The sequence below is a fragment of the Coenobita brevimanus genome, chromosome 51, assembly GCF_032717465.1.
Source record: "Coenobita brevimanus isolate Jiangsu-jjx chromosome 51, ASM3271746v2, whole genome shotgun sequence".
Lineage (NCBI taxonomy): Eukaryota > Metazoa > Arthropoda > Malacostraca > Decapoda > Coenobitidae > Coenobita > Coenobita brevimanus.
The window spans coordinates 23,638,997-23,657,013 of NC_137004.1; the positions used below are offsets into that span (position 1 = coordinate 23,638,997).

The window sequence follows — 18,017 nt, forward strand, 5'->3', positions numbered from 1 at the left end:
CGAGAGATTTTCCCTTTGCTTTTTTTTTATTTTATTTTTTTGTGTGACTCTGGGCCCAGTAATCTACAAATCATACACCTCTACACGTCACTGCTGAATAAATCTGCCTAATGTTATCTAGAATAAATATCCTGTGTGACACAACTACTTAAGGGTTAACCCAGTGAGCCTCTGTTTTTCTATAACGATAATTTGATTCATCTTAGAAAAAATCTTTGAAATGCTGGGTTAAGATACATCATCATCATCATCATCATCCAACCCTACATTGGGTTAAGATACATTATCATCATCATCATCCAATCCTACATTGTCCCATGAGGAGCACAGGAGCCCAGGGATGGGCAAGTTGGTCCTGATATTTAAGATGACTGACCAACCTCACTCATCCCAGAGTAGCATTATGTGAGCAACAAACCCCAACCATCCCTTGGATATAAACCTTCACTGGTTCAATCCGATTGGAGCGCTGTAATTACATACTAAACCACCAGGCGCCAAAATTTGGTTATATGGTTACCACCCAGTGTAGCAAATGGTTTCTTGGTGTACAGGAAATCCCTTTGATATATAAGATTTATCCTGAGCTGAATTAAAATTCTATGGTAGCAGAACTTCACCTAAATTCATAGGGAATATTGAACAATTTAACAGCATTATATGACCACAAGTTCACTGACCATTATGATCTATAGGTCCTGGATGATCTTACCCAGCAAATGCCCTGGACTTCAGTAACTGAGTCTATAGCCCCAACACCTTAATGTGGGATAGTATGGGACTGGCTGCTACCTCAGAGTACAGTGGTAGTGGCTGTTGCTGTTATTATGGCCCCAGGCTCATCTGAATATGAATTTGGTAAACTGCAGGATGAAGCAGTCACCATCCTCCTTGCAGGGGATATGGAGGGGATGAGTGACATTTGCATGACCAGTCAGCTTCACTGTTTGATTATATTAGTACCACTATATAAAGACATCCTTCTTTGGCAACTACCTCAGAGTTACAGTGAGAGTTTGTATCTTTAATATGAGCTTGTAACTCTACCATAGTATTTTGCAAGACACTACTTTCACAGTACTGTACTCTAATGAATGTGGAAACTGCTTAAAAAAAAAAAAAAAAAAAAAAAAAAAAAAAAAAAAAAAAGAAGAAGAAGATCTCCCAAACCAGTTATAGGCTTATTGATGTCCCTCCTTCAACAAATTACTGTGTAACCTTCAATGAACAAATTACTATCCATCCCTCCATCATCCGATCCAGTGTTGCCCCATGAGGAGCGTAGAAGCTTGAGGCTAGGCAACTTGGTCCTGACATTTAAGATGAGAGAGACCAGCCTCACTCATCCTTGAGTGGCGTTAAGTGAACACATTACTAATTTATTAAATTTAAGGTTCTTTTATTTATACTCTTATATTTACATCGTTCCCTTACTTAGTTCATTAAATGGGGGATATAATGTACTGTTACACTACAGTATAATCATATACCAACAACAAATAAGTTATCATTTACATTACAGTAGTTAACATTTTTACAGTCATTCCTTGTTTTTGCAATTTCTGTTATTTGTAGGTGAGCAAAACATCACAAACTACATTAGTTCAAGGTGTACTCTGGGACAATAATAATAATAAAAAAAAAAATTTGGGTGTAAAAATAAGAGAATCTAACTGGTGATGTTCTACGGAACTACCAAGGGTTTTTAATCACATACAGTAAACTCTCTTGTATCCAGCGTAATGCTGCCAAGGAGGTGCCAGTAGTTGATGTACAGGAATCCTGATTACCTGGACAATCCATTACTTGGCCACTGTGATCTGGCTGTTTGAAACCATTACTTGTACATTTTTTTTTCATGATATCAGGATGAAATGTTTGTATCCGGGTTGAAATTACGGTCATGTGAAAAATTTTCGTCTAATAGCCTGGTGGCGATGCCATGTCTGGCTGGTTAGTCTACCCAGTGTCCGTTAGAGACATCCTCGCTCCATCTCAGTTCCTCCGCAGCGACCGTGTAATGAGCAGCTCCTCCCAGACAGTTGTTATTCTACCATATTATATTCTATTTTACTGTACTGTGCTATGATTTTCTTCTATTTTACCATGATTTTATTCCATTTTACCAGTAAGTTTTGTGTGCCCACTGCATTTTTCTTGTGTTGCTGGTTTTATTGTTTTTTTATTCACATCACTGCAGCAGTGACTGCTTGTCTGTGGCTGATGAGTCTGCTTGACCATGGTTACTGTAATTACCTGGCTGTGGTTTATAGGTCTGCTTGTCCAGACAGAGTAGTGTTAAACAACAGGAACAAGTGTACGATGTATTGTAGTGGCTTTTTACATCGGCTTTCAAAGTTAGGTTATGTATGAATGGGGGCCAGGGGAGGGGTTCATTATCTGGACGGAGCCATTACCTGGACATGCCTTTGGCTGTATTATGTTGGATAACCAAGTGATTATTAATGAATAGCAACATAATACCTTCCTCAACCCCCTGGGGAGGGTTTAACCCTCTCTAAAACCCTATACCTGTACTATATAACTGTCCAAACAGAGAAAAACAACCTTAAATATTCTAACAGGCATGATAAAATTTCACTGTATGGTACGAGGGGGTCCTGCTGTTACAAGTATAGTAGTTACTGTATAGGGTACACAACCTACGGGAAAAAAGAGGGTTCGTTGTTTGACCACCACCAGCAATTTTAAATCAGAATAAAGTTTAGTTGCACCTAAAACAAATATACAGTAGGCCCACCATGCCTACCCAGTATGTGTTCATAGAGTACCCAGTTTATGTAGTCATTTGTTAAAACTATGGGCACCATGCTATCCAGTCCTGTGCCTGCAGGGATGCTTTTCATTATAAAAGCTCACATTGACAGACCACAACATAATCTCTCTCTCGCTCCCCCTTCTCCATTTTCTCCCACTTTTCCTCTCGCTCTTTTCTCTTTCTTTTTTCTTTCCTTTCCTTCTCCTATTAATTCTATCCCTCTCTCTTATTAGAACTGCATCCAATGGTTATAAAAGAAAGCAGTAGAAAGAAAGGAAATTAAATACAAATGGAAAAATACAACTTATGTCCCCTTATCAGTTATGGAGTCAATGTTAACTTATGTCAACGCAAGCAATTTTGGCTTCTATGCAGTCTCTTACCAGCTATGCTACAATAGGGATAATAATTCTCTCACTCTATGTCTCTCTCTCTCATCATATCCAAAGATTATAAAAGACAACAAATATAGAGAAAATAAATAAATGAGGAAAAATACAGCTTGTGTCCCCATACCAGTAATGAAGCTATGTTTAACTAAGCTGACACAGTGACTCTGGATTCCATGCAGCCGGCCAAAAGTGTTACATGGGTTTGCTCTCTCTCTATCTCTCTCTCTCCCTCTCCAGTGGTGGAGGTGCGAGTGGGATGAAATTTCTGCATAAATATTGGCCTGTAATGATGATGTTTAGGGAAATATTAGCATGCTGATCCTGTGTATAAATACACTGTACGTCATGCACCGCTTAGCATCCACGATACGTTCTAAAAAACAGGATTTTTGTTACCTAGACATTATGCTGCCACCATAACTTATGAATTGTATACTGTATACAATACTGTATACAGATGGGCGGCTGGCCAGTCTCTCTGGCTTTACTGGTAATAGACCCTAACTCACCAGCTGAAAAAAAATGGCCGTCCACATCCCTACTGAACGGTTAAAGTTGCCTGGCCAGCCTCTCAAGCCTCGCACTGGTAACAGAACCTAACCCAACAACTGAACAAAAATGGCCTATACATAAAGTACAGGTATTAGGTGTATACTTTACTGTATATTACTTTTAAACTACAGCACAGTATAAAAAGCCCAAATTAAGACAATAATACAATATTTAATGTTTTGCAAACCTGATGCAGGGATATGCAAGAACACTCAAAAGCAGCAGTAAACATGCAACTACACGCAGCTCCCTGTGGCTGGTGTTGATGACACTGTTATATGGTACACATTTTACTGTTTGTTAGTAAACTTTTTACTGCTTTTTTGTAAAATTTTTTCTCCTTTTATGTAAAAAGGGAAAAAAAGAAAAATCCATCCATCCATCCATCATCCAATCCTACACTGCCCCATGAGAAGCATAGGAGCCTGGGGCTAGGCAAGTTGGTCCTGACATTTAAGATGAAAGTGACCAGCCTCGCTCATCCCTGAGTGGCATTACGTGAGCAATAAGCCCAAACGCCCCTTGGATATAAACCTTCACTGGCTCAATTCAATTGGAGCACTGTAATAACCCACTGAACCACCAGGCGCCAATATTTGGTTATATGGTTACCACCCAGTGTAGTAAATGGTTTCCTGGTATACAGGAAACCATTCAGCTTGTATTAAGACATATGAACATCATTACAGTGTATCTGTATAGGTTATACATGGGTATTGTACGGCTAGCAGCGTAATCGCTTTGTTTGGGGATGCTGGCTGGCAGTCATGCAGCAACACTACTTTGCGCTGGCATACACTCGATATGTCCTATTCTTTGGATTTAAAAAAAAATAAAATAAAAATCTATCATATTCTCATGGGTCCCCAAACACTGAAGTGAACGGACGTTGTGTGGTAGGACGTTAAGCAGTGCATGACTCAGTATTTTTTGCAGTATTGAAAAATACACGAAATGAACTCGGTAAGACACGTTCCTTCATTTGTTTCAGTAATAACAATGCCCAGCATAAGTAGAAATACTGTACATTTGATCCTCAAATCACAGGCTTGGAAGCACAATACTGGATCAGCACTGATACACACGCACGCATGCATGCATGCACACACGCACACGCACACGCACACACACACACAAAGTAAAATCAATATGTGCAATCAAAGTCCAAAACATATTCTGCTTCTATCTGTCTGATTCTCTTTTTATGGTAACAAGAATGAAATAAAGCCACCTGTTATAGGTCAGAATTCCAAGTTCCATGTACAGCTGCCATGAAATTATGTTAGGGTGATGAGATGAATGGTGTGGGTTTACATTTTGGGGATCCCCTGGGAATGTTTAAAATTCAGCCAAGTATTATGATGGATGAAGATGCATGCTGGGTTATGCACCACAGAAATGAGAGAATTTACTGTAGTTAAATTGTGGCTGTAGAGGCCTTTTTATAGGGGTTTTCATTATTCGCAGATTTTTGGCACTCGCAATTGTGACTGTTCCCTAACACCTGTAAAAACTAGGGATGATTATTCTGATAAACATAGTAATTAGATACATATGGTATTCATACATTTACACATACAATGTGAATCTTTATATCCTGTGCAATACCATCAATATAAATTAAAACATAAGTAAAAAATTCAATCAATCAATCAATTATAAGCATTTATCAAGCCCAGAATTGAACATGACTCAAATCTGACACTGGGATGGAAGGAGAACTACGACTGGGTACCCTTGAGCAATACATACCAATGCACTCCTATCGGCTTCTGTGAGCGACCCTGCGGAAACTGGGAGACCAAAACCAAACAGTCAAAATTCACACATCCTTTGACAAAATAGGAAAAAAAAAATGATGATGGTTTAACAAGAGGATGAAGATAAAGTGAATCTGATGAATAAAAGATGAGGATCATTAAATCCCTGGTTATTATGCTGTACCTTCAAACATTCACAGACCAAAGATGGTGAGACAGAGGTGGGAAAGTCCTACGTGTTGGAGACTGGGAAGAGGAGTGAGAGAACAGGAGAATGGGGATACTAGGTGCATATTTACGGGAGTTTTTCTCAAACAGCACATAATTAACCAGAATAATACTGTGATATATATGACTACTGTAAGATTGTTCAAAAGGACTGTTACAAGCAGGTTCCACTGCATCCTGTAAACAAAATCTGTTATATATATATACCTTAATTACTTTCAAAATGAAATTAAATATTAATGCAGCACTGTAATTACTCCCGAGAACTTGTCAAATAGGGAGGTGTTTATAAATGTTTTCAAATCTATTATGCTATATTTACCTGATTTCTGAAGTACCATGTGATAACAGTACTTACACTTCCCATGAGAACATGATCTCAACTGTTTAACAATCCACTACTAATGAATATGGATAATACAAATACAAATACATCCTCATCTACATGACAGAATGAATCTTATAAAGTTGCCATAGCCAAGGGTGGACAAAAGTTGACCCTGGGGACTGTAAAAACAATACTCCACGAGACCAATGTGTGGTAGGAAGAGGACATGTGACTGACAACATACATAACCATGGCATTTTGAACCTTATGTCAAAACTGGTAGCCCTCATTTTATCTAATATTGTAGCATCTGAAATTACTATTAGTAACATCAAGATCACTAAAACCAAATGCTTTTGTGAGATTAGCAAAATATTTAATAACATGCTAGCTGAAACTACCAGTAATTTATGAATTTTTAATATGAACTTGTATTTGTGAAATATTCTGTTGACATTTCTTGTCCTATGAGGCCTCAATCAACATATCCAAATTCTATTAAGGCTTACAGAAGTTAAAAGCATTATCAAATTTAGTGTGAAAATGACTGTTCTTGTAAGTATAAGTAAAATGTTAACTGCAGCTACAAGAGGCTTGTAAAATATATACATATATATATATATATATATATATATATATATATATACTGTATAAAGAACAGATGGGTTAGTTAACAATGCAGAGTCTGTCATCAGGGCTATATCAGTCAAACTGAATGGCAGCTGAATGCTCACCTTACCCAAGGAAGACCATGCATTCTCCCTTTCTTCCCTCCCTCCCTCTTTTCATGAAAAATTGGAAAATCTTACAGATGACAAGATTAATTTTAAAAACTGATACACTGTTAACCCTTAGGTGGTCATTCAGTATTGTAGGCAACTGGCAGTGCCATCCGTGCTGCCTAAGCTTTGTACTGCAGACAGGCACAACCAGGGGGCTGAGGCTTAAAAATAATAGATATGTAACACAAAGCTCATTCTAATTAAGTGTAGGCACTTTTAAAAGAGCAGGCAATTTGCACTTAAACACTCAGTAAAACTTTATGTTCAATTGTACTGCATTACAGAAATCACAAGTAAAATACAAAAGCATTACATTGGTGTAAAATCCTGATAAAAAACAATACTGTAATTGATACTGATAACCTACCGTATATTATGTAAATATGAAATTATGACAAATTCATCAGACTGAAGTGCGCTTTAAAAAATCATGAAAGAAAGATATCCTATCTATCTATGACCAGATGCCATAACCCAGTAAGGGGTGGCCATTTGACTCTGAGTTAGTTATTTTACAGGGAGGGGCACTAACCCTCCGCCAACCCACTTGTTGACACGTAGGGAACACATATGGGTTGGTTATATGGTCACCACCCAGCACTGTAAATGGTTTCCTGACTAACAGGAAACCATTTGGCTTGTCATTAAATGTAAAGCCATCTGAAAAGGAAAGAAAAATAATAAAAAGTGGAAGGAAAGATGAGAGAAATAAGAAAAGAGGAGGGCAGAAACAGAAAAAGAATGATAAAGGTGAGGGAAGAAGTATGCAGCACTACATCATGTGAGTGGATGATAGTTGCCACTACCTACCATCAAGGGTACCCTATTTTTGCTTTTGAAACTTACTAAAATCTAATCTCAATTTTATGTTAAAACTCAGCCCCAACTTGTATTATAGTCATCAACTACAAGTTATCTGATGCATGGTCTAAACTGCAATATGGTAGCAATCAACTGGTCAGTACCATGCCACAGCTGAACACCTAATCCAAGGTGGTCAAAACATCTAATTTTCACTTCATTTTACTACTTGTTTGTCCATGTACTCCACAACTTAGCAATTTCCACTTCAGCTGTCACCTTCCATCCAGTTCACTGCAGTGCACCCATTTTGCAGTACTGTACCTCATTATCCATGCACTTTTTATAGTAAAACAAAAATATGCTGCTTTTAACAGATCCTAATACATTTAATTACACTCAACACTAAATAATTAGTTTGTCTAACTCCCTCTCCTTACAACTCCACATGCATACCATATGCAGCACATTTCAACTGTTATTCCTAATGTCTTATTCTCCTTAAACTACAAACTCATTTCATTACTGAATGTCAGTGTTGACAGACAGACACTGATAACTGATGCTCACACATCAGCATAAAATCACTGCCTGATACCTGATACTTCCTACATATACATTCTAGTTCTTATTCTCGATCATCTAAGCCTGTGTTGCCCCACGAGGAGCGTAGAAGCCCAGGGATAGACAAGTTGGTCCTGATATTAAGATGAGAGTGACCAGCTTCACTCATCCCTGAGTGGCAAGACATGAGCAATAAACCCTAACCACACCTTGGATAGAAACCAGCACCAGCTCGATCCCATTGGAACGCTTTTATTTCCACATTATCTAAAAGCATATCTGGTACATGACTGCCCAAGATCAAATACTGGGTATTTAAAATTGATTTTTCTTTCTCTTTGCAAATAAGAGTGAGCATGTTACTTGTTATTATATCCTTAGAAATGCAAAGGAGCTGAGGAAAGGTTACCTTGAGCTATGATGTACCTTGAGGAAAGGATACCTTGAGCTATGATGTAACTTTCATTTGGTTCACTTATTTATATGACCTACAGTAGTACTCTCAATTTTACATAACACAGCAAGTCTGAGACAGTCAAGACTTCCTCACGCCGACTTCATTTTTCCTAGCAAAATTTGATATTCTGGTCAAAGATCTAATTGCTGTAGGAAGTTGGTGGCTACTGGTAACATATTAGTCTATTGCATACAAGTACAGGTGGTGGTAAAACTGACCGTCAGAGCGTGCGCTGCTGAACTCTGTACTCTGGGTCTTCTCTCCAAGGCCAGTGAATGTGTAGTCTCCCTGTAACACCATGGTCAAGCTATATCATCTACTTTAATAATGTATACAACTGTCAGGATATTAAGTTATATTTTGTCCTTATAAACTACAAATAATAAATTCAACCTATATAGCCCATGCATACACAAATACAAATAAAATTAATAAATTAACAAAAAGAAATGTTAGACAAGTCTCATTCTTATAAAAAGAAAAAAAAAGTATTTCACTGAATAAAACATCAAATGAAGAGTCCTCATCATTAATTCCTTTACACTTCTGGGGTTATGAAGTGAGATTCCAAACAATTTGATTATTTCTCATAAATTTAGCAAAATTTCAAATGGTTTTGGCACTTTTCAGATGGAGTAATGAAACTACTGACTACAATCATTCATAAAATCATAAACAATTTGCACTTTTCATAATCTAACAATGTACATTTAAATTAGAATTTCATACCACAACATAATCACAAATACATTGTAGTCTCCATGCTGTAGTTCTGTTATGACTCTTTGTAAAGGCTTCTTGTTTGTATTTAAATTAGAATAACATACCAAAACATAATCACAAATGCATTGTAGTCTCCATGCTGTAGCTCTGTTATGACTCCTTAGAAAAGCTTCTTGTTTGTCAAAAACTGTACTAGCTTAACAAATCTCTATCATTTATATTTCTTGTGCTATGGTCTATCAATTATATTTCAGGAAAAGAATTACCTGTAAATCCTGCTTAATCATTTCAGATATTACTTAACTGCTTTTAAAAACTTAAATGAGCATTAGTATTCTGCCTTTCTGATGTACTGACTGCATATCATACCATTACTTCAATAATTGAGCTATTTATTGCAAGTTTCCTCATGCAAACTGTATGGGAGGGTGAGAGGCATGAGAGGACAAGTTCACTGGAGATGGTTCGGTCACAGCCTTCTTCTGCTGGGGGATCCAAAGAAGAAGCAAAGCTTAAAAAAATTATGATGACAATGTTGATATTTAAAGTTTAGGCTCTTCAGTCAGTCTATAAGAAAAGCAAGTACCTTACATTACAATGGTCACTTCAGGAACACGTTATTTTGTAGCATGTTCATAAGCAGCATGGTAAGGAAAGTGTGACCTTCTTCATAAAAGACATGGTTGATTCGGAGGTTGCATGGATCCTCGCAATGTCACATTTAGGTCACGCCAAGACTGACATCATCACACTCAAGTCGGAATGGGTCCAACTACCTGCCAGCCAGCAGAAGGTGCACGATGTGTTATTCCAGCACTGCTTTCCTGTGGCTTTTATCTTGCTGGGAATGACCACGTATTGCTATGTCTGAGCCTGAGTTGCATACTCACCAGGAACCCAACTGGGACCCTGGAGCCACTCAACCCACCACCAGCAGAGTTGCCACAGCAGTGAAGAGACAACAGTTTATGTATGCCGAGAAGCAACTATTTATCTCTGCTACTGAGCATGGTGTATGAACTGTGCATACATGCCATCTGGAGGAAGAAGGAAAGATCACAGACTATACAAAGACAGCAACAGCTGCTGCAGCAAGACACTGGAAAAAACAGTGTAACCTCATGCTGGCACAGATAGAAAGCTCTCTAGTCCAGTATCTGGACCAACAAAGGTCAAGTTGTGGACTTTTCAATGATATATGAGAAACCCAAGATTTGCTACAGGCAATTCACAAGGAAGTTATGACTTGACCATTCTCCATCTTTTCATGCTTCAAATGGATGGGTGCATGCCTTCAGAAAGTAGCATTGCTTGAAAATCCTTACTGCGCATATGGTTAATTTACTGCAGCAAATGTGGCAGCTGCAACTGAATAACCCCAGTTCCTGCACGATATCAGTATGGAGGGCAGTTACACAGTTACACAGTGGACTACACTTTCAATGTAAAGCCAAGGTGCAGTTTTTTAGGAAGAGGGAAGAAAGTCAGGATTCAAGCCAGCTAAAGACTACATCATCATTCCGCTTTTGTGTAAAGCTTAGGCATGTGCAAGTCCCTGGTCATCCACTGTGCAAAGTGTCCATAAGGAACAAAGATATATCACATTACCCACATCTATACTGGAAGAAACATAAAAAATGCCAGGATGATGGGCATGGATAGTCTGAATTGGTTTATCAAGATGTTTGTCTAAGATTGTGGGGAGTTTTGCTGGTAAAGGAATTTGTCACTCAAGATGCTGCAGCTGGCAGACAGTTCATCTGGGATTCACAGCATCCTGAGGGATGTCACAAGGATGTTCATGTTGTGTTTTTGCCAATTAACTCAACATTAACCCACCGTGTGCCAGCTATTTTTAGCCCTATGGGTCACCCCAGTGCTGGCCATTTATTGACCCTTTTTTTTTTTTTGGCTAAAAGGATAGATTTTGATGTGGAAACAATGAATTTCGCCATTAAAATGCCCACTGAGACTCTGAAATTAGTTTTATTGAGTCCTGCATACTCGTGTACAGGTATAGCCGCTCTCTCACGCTCACCACGTACGTGAGAGAAAGCCGTTTTCTATGTCAGGTATACGCAGATATTTATGCTGGGAAGGTATAGCAATGTTCAGTACACTTTTCTGATTCCTTATTACTTCAGCATCTACCACAATTTGTGTGTCTTTCTCACTGTGAATGCATTATCTTACACTTACTTGAAGATAGGTACAACCTGACTTCATTACATACAGTCCTGGCACTTACAAGAAGGTATTTACAACTTGACTTCACTATATAGTCCTTACACTTACAAGAAAATATTTACAACTTACACTTACATGAAAATATTTACAAAATGCCTTCACTATGTACAGCACTGGGTGAGGCACAAAGGTAGTGTGAGGCAGAGAGAGCGTGAGGGGGGGGAGCTAGTGAGTGTATGGCCTTGACAGCCTGGGGGATGGTAGAGGAACAGTTACCTTACATGCCTGCCAATTTTTACCTGCGAATCTTGAAAAATGAGGTCACAGTGAAGTTGTATATTTTCAACCATTTTAAAACGGCACTGGCACTGGGTGCAGCATTATGTCTGACCATTTTAAAATGGCACTGGCATGCGGCAGGTTAATAAGCCAGTTTCTTGGACAGAAAGTCAACAAATCTGAACACAGCCTACTATGCAAAGACCCTCTGCATGCATGGTCAAGCTAGGGATACGTATGATAAATTGGCACAAGAGGAAAAAGGAGCTCAAGTGTATTGCAGAGGAAGGGATGAGGGAAACAGCAGGGAGAGCAGTGAGTTCAGTGAAGAGTGAAGTGGCTGAGGTATGCAAGGCAGTGGGAGCTGCATGCCTTGGATTTTAGCCATCTCAAGCACAACCTACACGTCATCAGTTGCTCACAAGGTGAAGAAATGCTCAATCATTATACACTGCTTTTACCTGTTTATTTATGTATCACTGCAGTACTGTTGTCTGACAAAGTGTGTGTGCTGACATGATGTGTAGGATACTTTTTCGACAGAGGTACAGGGGTAAAAAAGGGTGACTCTGGCCATGTGGCTACAAGCAATTAGCCTTCATAACTATTTTCCTATACATCAATGGCAAGGCTTCTAATAACGCAGTACCTTGCCAGTATCAATTACCCATGTTACTGGAGAGGCCTTTTTTTTTTTTTTTTTTTTTTTTAATGCAAGGTAGATGATCCAAAGGCTGGAAGCCCATAACTTTGTTCTAGAGAGAGAGAGAGAGAGAATCTGTTCATTTGATGATGTCTGAACATACTGTGTTTAAAAGACCGGAGGTCATAGGCAGAACAAAATATTCTACAGACAGAAGAAGGGTGTTCCACAGTTGATCTGCTACAAACATGAAGGAATCGGAGTAACAGTTAACTCTTGCATTAGGGGTTGGAGAGAAATGTGGTGAGAGTTTGCTGCCAGACAGGTGCTACCCATTCATCATAATGAAGGAGGAACGTCAGCAAACAGTTCAGAAGAGCAATGATCAATGAAGTAGCTATCTATTTATCTATCTATATTTCCTGTCATATATGTACTGTATACTGTATACAATACCTATCAATATATTTACTGTATACACCACACACACACACACACACACACACACAAGGAAAAAGTGATCATGTAGTGATAGAGTTCCAAATGACAGAAGGAAATGGGGAGACAACTTTGGGGAAGCAAACTTTACAGGACTGAGAAAATCTTTTGAAGAAGCAGATTGGCAAGAATTCTAGGAAACAACAGAGATACAGAAGAGGTGGGATATCTTTCTAGACCTCTATAATATGGGTGTGGAAAAGTATGTGCCAAAAGTTAATGAGAAAGAGAACTGGAGAAATGACTGGTTCAACAAAAGGTGTATGACTGGAAAAATAGAAAGAGATAAGGCATGGAACAAATGGAGAAAGCAAAGTAATGATAGAACAAAGGAAGAATATAAAAGAACTAGAAATGAATATACAAGAATACACAGAGAGGAAGAAAGAAACTTTCAGAAAAGTATAGTTGACACATGTAAGGAAGAACCTAAATTATTTTACAGGTTTGTTAACGGCATATTGAAACAAAAGGAAGGAATCAATAAGCTGAAAGTAGAAGGAAATGACTATAAAGATGTGGTTATGCAAGCTGAAATAATGAACAAATGCTTCCAACCAATCTTCACTGGAGAACCAGGAAAGTGATTTTGTGGAGGAGAGGGAATGACTAGAAATGTAGTGTTAAAAGATGTAAAAGTTGAAGTGCAAGTAGTATACGAATTACTGGAAACTCAAGATGTGAGGAAGGCTCCAGGAGCAGACAGGATCTCTAATTGGTACTAAAGGAATGCAAAGTACAAATGGTGGACAAAAGATGTACAGATTAACTGTGTGTTCTCTGGAAGAATGGAGAGTGCCTCAGGAATGGAAGAGGGTCAATGTGGTACCAATTTATGAGGGAAGGAACAAGGAAGAACCCCGAAATTATAGACCAATGTCCCTGATCAGCATGGATGCAAAACTGTGCAAGAGATTCCTGAAAGACAAATGGATAAAATATCTGGAGGAGATGGACATTTTGGCAGAAAGTCAGTTTGAATTCAGAAGTGGAAGGTCAAGTGTTTCCAACCTGTTGAGCTTCTACTCAAGGGCAACAGACATGCTACAGGAGAGAGATAGTTGGGTGGATTGTGTGTGGAAATTGGAACACATAAAAGGACTGAAGGGGAACTTCTTAGAGTGGATGAGAGACTTCTTGAGAGACAGGCAAATGAGGACAGTAATAAATGACACGGTGTCTGGATGGAGGGAAGTAAAAAGTGGAGTCCTGCAGGGCTTCGTGTTAGTGCCTGTAATGTTCCTGATTTATGTAAACAATATGGTAGATGGAATGAACAGTTACACAAGTCTGTTTGCTGACGATGCAAAAGATCATGAGGAGAGAAGATGCTGAGGTAGACTGTAAAATAATGCAAAGGGCATGGAGAGGATTCATGACTGAAGCCAGATGTGGGAAATAAAATTCAATGCAAAAAAATGTAATATATTGGAAATGGGTAAAAGTACCAAGAGACCATCACTGAATTATCTGATGGGTAATGAACCAATCACAAAAGTGAGAGAAGAGAAGGGCTTGGGAGTGCTGGTCCAGGATAATTTGTCACCTGAAAAACACATTACCAAGATAGTTAGTGAGACGTATGATCTCTTGACTAACATAAGAGTAGCATTCCATTACGTGAATGAGGAGATGATAAAAAAATTGACAGTGGCCATGATCTGCCCTAGGTTGGAATATGCTGCAGCAGTGTGGTCCCCACATAAAGATACAAACAAGATTGAGTGAATACAAAGAACTGCAACCAAGATGGCCCATAGCCTGGCAGATCTGTTACACACAGGAAGGCTGGAAAAACTAGATCTGCCTTCCTTGGAAGAATGGAGAGAGAGGGGTGACATGATTGCAGTGTTCTGGGCCAAGATTGGAGCAGAAAAAATTGACAGAGGAGATCTGTTTGTATGGGATGGGAGAAAAGAAGAGGACACGGAATGAAACTGAAAAAGCCAATTTGCTTGAAAGATATCAAGAAATATAGTTTTCCATTTACAGTAAATGCATAGGCCTGTGGAATAGCCTAGACAAAGAGATTGTCCAGTCTAAAAACTTAAACAGGTTCAAAGCAAAATCTGACTTATCGAGAAACAGAGACGGGACGCCATGAGCGTAACTCATTTCCTATACTGTATATCACAACTAGTTAAGTACATGCACACACACACACACACACACTTAGTGACAGCAAGAGAGGAAGGGAGGATGCACATTGCTGCACTCCACTACTGGACATACCTAAGAGTATCTTTAAATGAGTCAAGCTTGGTACTAGGCTTTGGTTACCTTTCCTAGAAGGGAAGTTAAGTCGTACCCCACTGCTCGTGGTGACCTCGCAGACACCCTGTTTTATCCATTTCTGTTCTTTGTGTTTTTTCATTTTCATTTTTCTTCTTCTCCTAAATTAGGGTGACACAAACGGGGGTGGTGCTACCCAGGTTTATCCCGGGCAGTATTGTATATACCTTTTGCTGCTGTTGTTGTTGTTTTGTTTTTCTCCTCCCCTGCCATGAGCAAACAACACCAGTGCCCTCATTCCAGTAGGTCTGTAGCAAAATGTGCATGTGCACTGAAGTGCACCTACCGCAGCGAGTGGGTTCATTTAGCTTGTGAAAAAATGGATATAAGCGACTATCCATTTATGAAGAAGAGCCGCCAGCTGGGCTTTCGCTGGCTGTGTAGCCAATGTGTTGCACCAACAGATGAGGTCTTGGCTGGTGGAGGAAGTAGAGTCATTAATAAGAAGCTGGAAGATGGGGTTGTTAGGCCAATCTTTCAGGCTATCAAAGATGTTTCAAGCCGACTGGAGGCACTATAGAGACCAAGGTCTCATCACCCATTGCTGTCACCCAAGACCGAGCCAAGTCATTTGCAGATGATGTTCGGGGGTCTCTCATGGGGGGAACAAAGGATCTGCCTAGGGGAGTTGTTGAGATCAGTGCTCATGGGCAGAAAAAAGCTGTTTGTTCTGACCGCAAAACCAAAGTGTGGTGCTGAGGTTCTGATGAGTCAAATGGGACCAGAAGACATCAGAGGTGTACTTGACTTGGTACTGGCTGATAGCTGTCTTAAGACCAAGGCTGGTGGGCTAGTAATGAAGTTTCCATCAGCCGAAGCCAAAGGTGAAGCGGCTGGGATACTGAATGATCATTTTGGCTCTGATGGCACTTTTTGCATATCAGAGCCAAAGATAATGCTGCTCCAAATGACTGAGACGGGCCTTTCCTCTTCCTTGGGTGACTCTGATGTCATCCCAAACACAATGAGAAAAAACAATAAAATTAAGATGCTCGTTGATTGAGGTTGTACCCTCAGCCTTCTCTTCACAAGAACAAGGAATGACACTAAAACTGCTTTCTTGAAGATGTCGCCATAGGTGAGATCCCCCACTGTAGAAGAGGGCAATTATATCTATGTAGGTCTTACAAGATACCACACTTTTGACAGATTCTGGGTTACACAGTGTCATCACTGTCAGGGCTTTGCTCATACATCTGAGAGATGTTCCAGAAAAAATTATGAACCTAAATGTGTTTTTTGTGCTGACGCCCATAAATCTAAGGATTGGAGTAACAGAAATTCTCCTAAATGCATCAACTGCTCTTCCTTAACCCCTACACCGAGGGCATGTTTACCAATGTTTTGCGTGTGCCGCGGGGTTATTCAGGCTCCGACACACTCTCAAAAAATATTTGCCAAAAATCAGTTATTAGTCCTAGAACATTAAAATTATATATGCTTATGGCACATACCTTCAGCTTTCTCCTGGAATGTTTGTTGAGCCTTTGTCGGTTACCGTAGGACTTGTGGAGACCTCTGAAGTTGGGTAATGAAGTCTCCACTTTACACTTCCCGACAACCCGTAATATGATTACCATAGCCAGATATTAACACTATAAACACTACTCTATGATTTTCAAGTAGTTTGGGATCCATACTCCAAAAAAAAAAAAAAAAAACTGTGAAAGCAATGAAAATTACGAGCACGTCTGACCGTCGCACTTGCGCTAGTTCGCTCTTGGTACTCTGTCATTTATTATTCATAAAACCCCTCACACTTTATATTTCTATTACTATATAACACTTATATATATCTACAGTCTTTATCCATAAGTTTCCTTCAGTAGTATTAGTTTATTGTCACTGTAGGGATTCAATTTCTTTCAGTAAAATACATAGCATTCACTTTCTCGTACTGTATACTGTACTAGCATTGAGAGTGAATGTCACTTTCATCTTCACTCTCATAACTCATAGTATTCAGACATGCTAGAGTGAAACTTTCACTTTCATTACTCCTAGGGTATATACTCGTATTCTTATAATACTACTCATTTACATTTCTATTTACGTTCTCTATTTTATTTACGTTATTTACATTTCTATTTTATTTACACTGTGTTATGCACTGTCACTTGAAGTAACTTATAAAACTATTTTCCACTGTTCACGTATATTTACAATCATTACTTTCACTTGCTGTTTACACATTATTTACACATTATTTACAATTCCACTTGCACTGTTTTACTCAATAGAAAGATCGTAGTCACTCTTTTATCAATTGTCAGCCCTTTACCTCTTTCTACACGAGGTTTAGTAGGGGGTAAAGGTCACAGGGCCCTTTGCATGGGGATGGAAAGGCCCTGAAGCTAGCAAGAGCGAACAGACGTACCCCCATACTGGAAGATGAGAGTGAACTGATAAGGGTGGGCCGGGGTGGAGGCCTACCTAGGGATATCAGCACTGCCAACGTTTAGCCTCTTGACACAGCTAATTTATAGCAATGAAATGATTGGCAAGAAATCTAGACAATACATTATAAATTAGGTAGTTCCAGGTGAATGTAAATATCACTTAGGCTTCTCCCTTCCCTCCTTATATGTATATTTATTACAAAAATAGATTATACGGCAAATTTCAAGGGGAGATAGCGAAAATTAGCGAACGAGTGCATGTGAAGTGTTGTCATGTGATAATCAGCCAATTCCAGGTGTATGGCACTCTCACTTACCTTCTTTCCTTCTTGTATATATTATTTGGTATAAGA

The 18,017-nt window shown here is 39.1% G+C and overlaps 1 protein-coding gene across 3 annotated transcripts in view; it reads right to left on the minus strand.

The window, feature by feature from the left end:
- Unc-115a (actin binding LIM protein Uncoordinated 115a) overlaps nt 1-18,017 on the minus strand; it is a 454,123-nt gene that overhangs the window by 17,942 nt on the left and 418,164 nt on the right. For all 3 annotated transcript variants that reach the window (XM_080272760.1, XM_080272762.1, XM_080272761.1), the window contains exons 15-16: nt 8,862-8,931; nt 5,476-5,516 (exon numbers count right to left, since the gene is read on the minus strand). In XM_080272760.1, the coding sequence (XP_080128886.1) occupies nt 5,476-5,516; nt 8,862-8,931 (111 nt within the window). The remainder of the gene's footprint in view (nt 1-5,475; nt 5,517-8,861; nt 8,932-18,017) is intronic.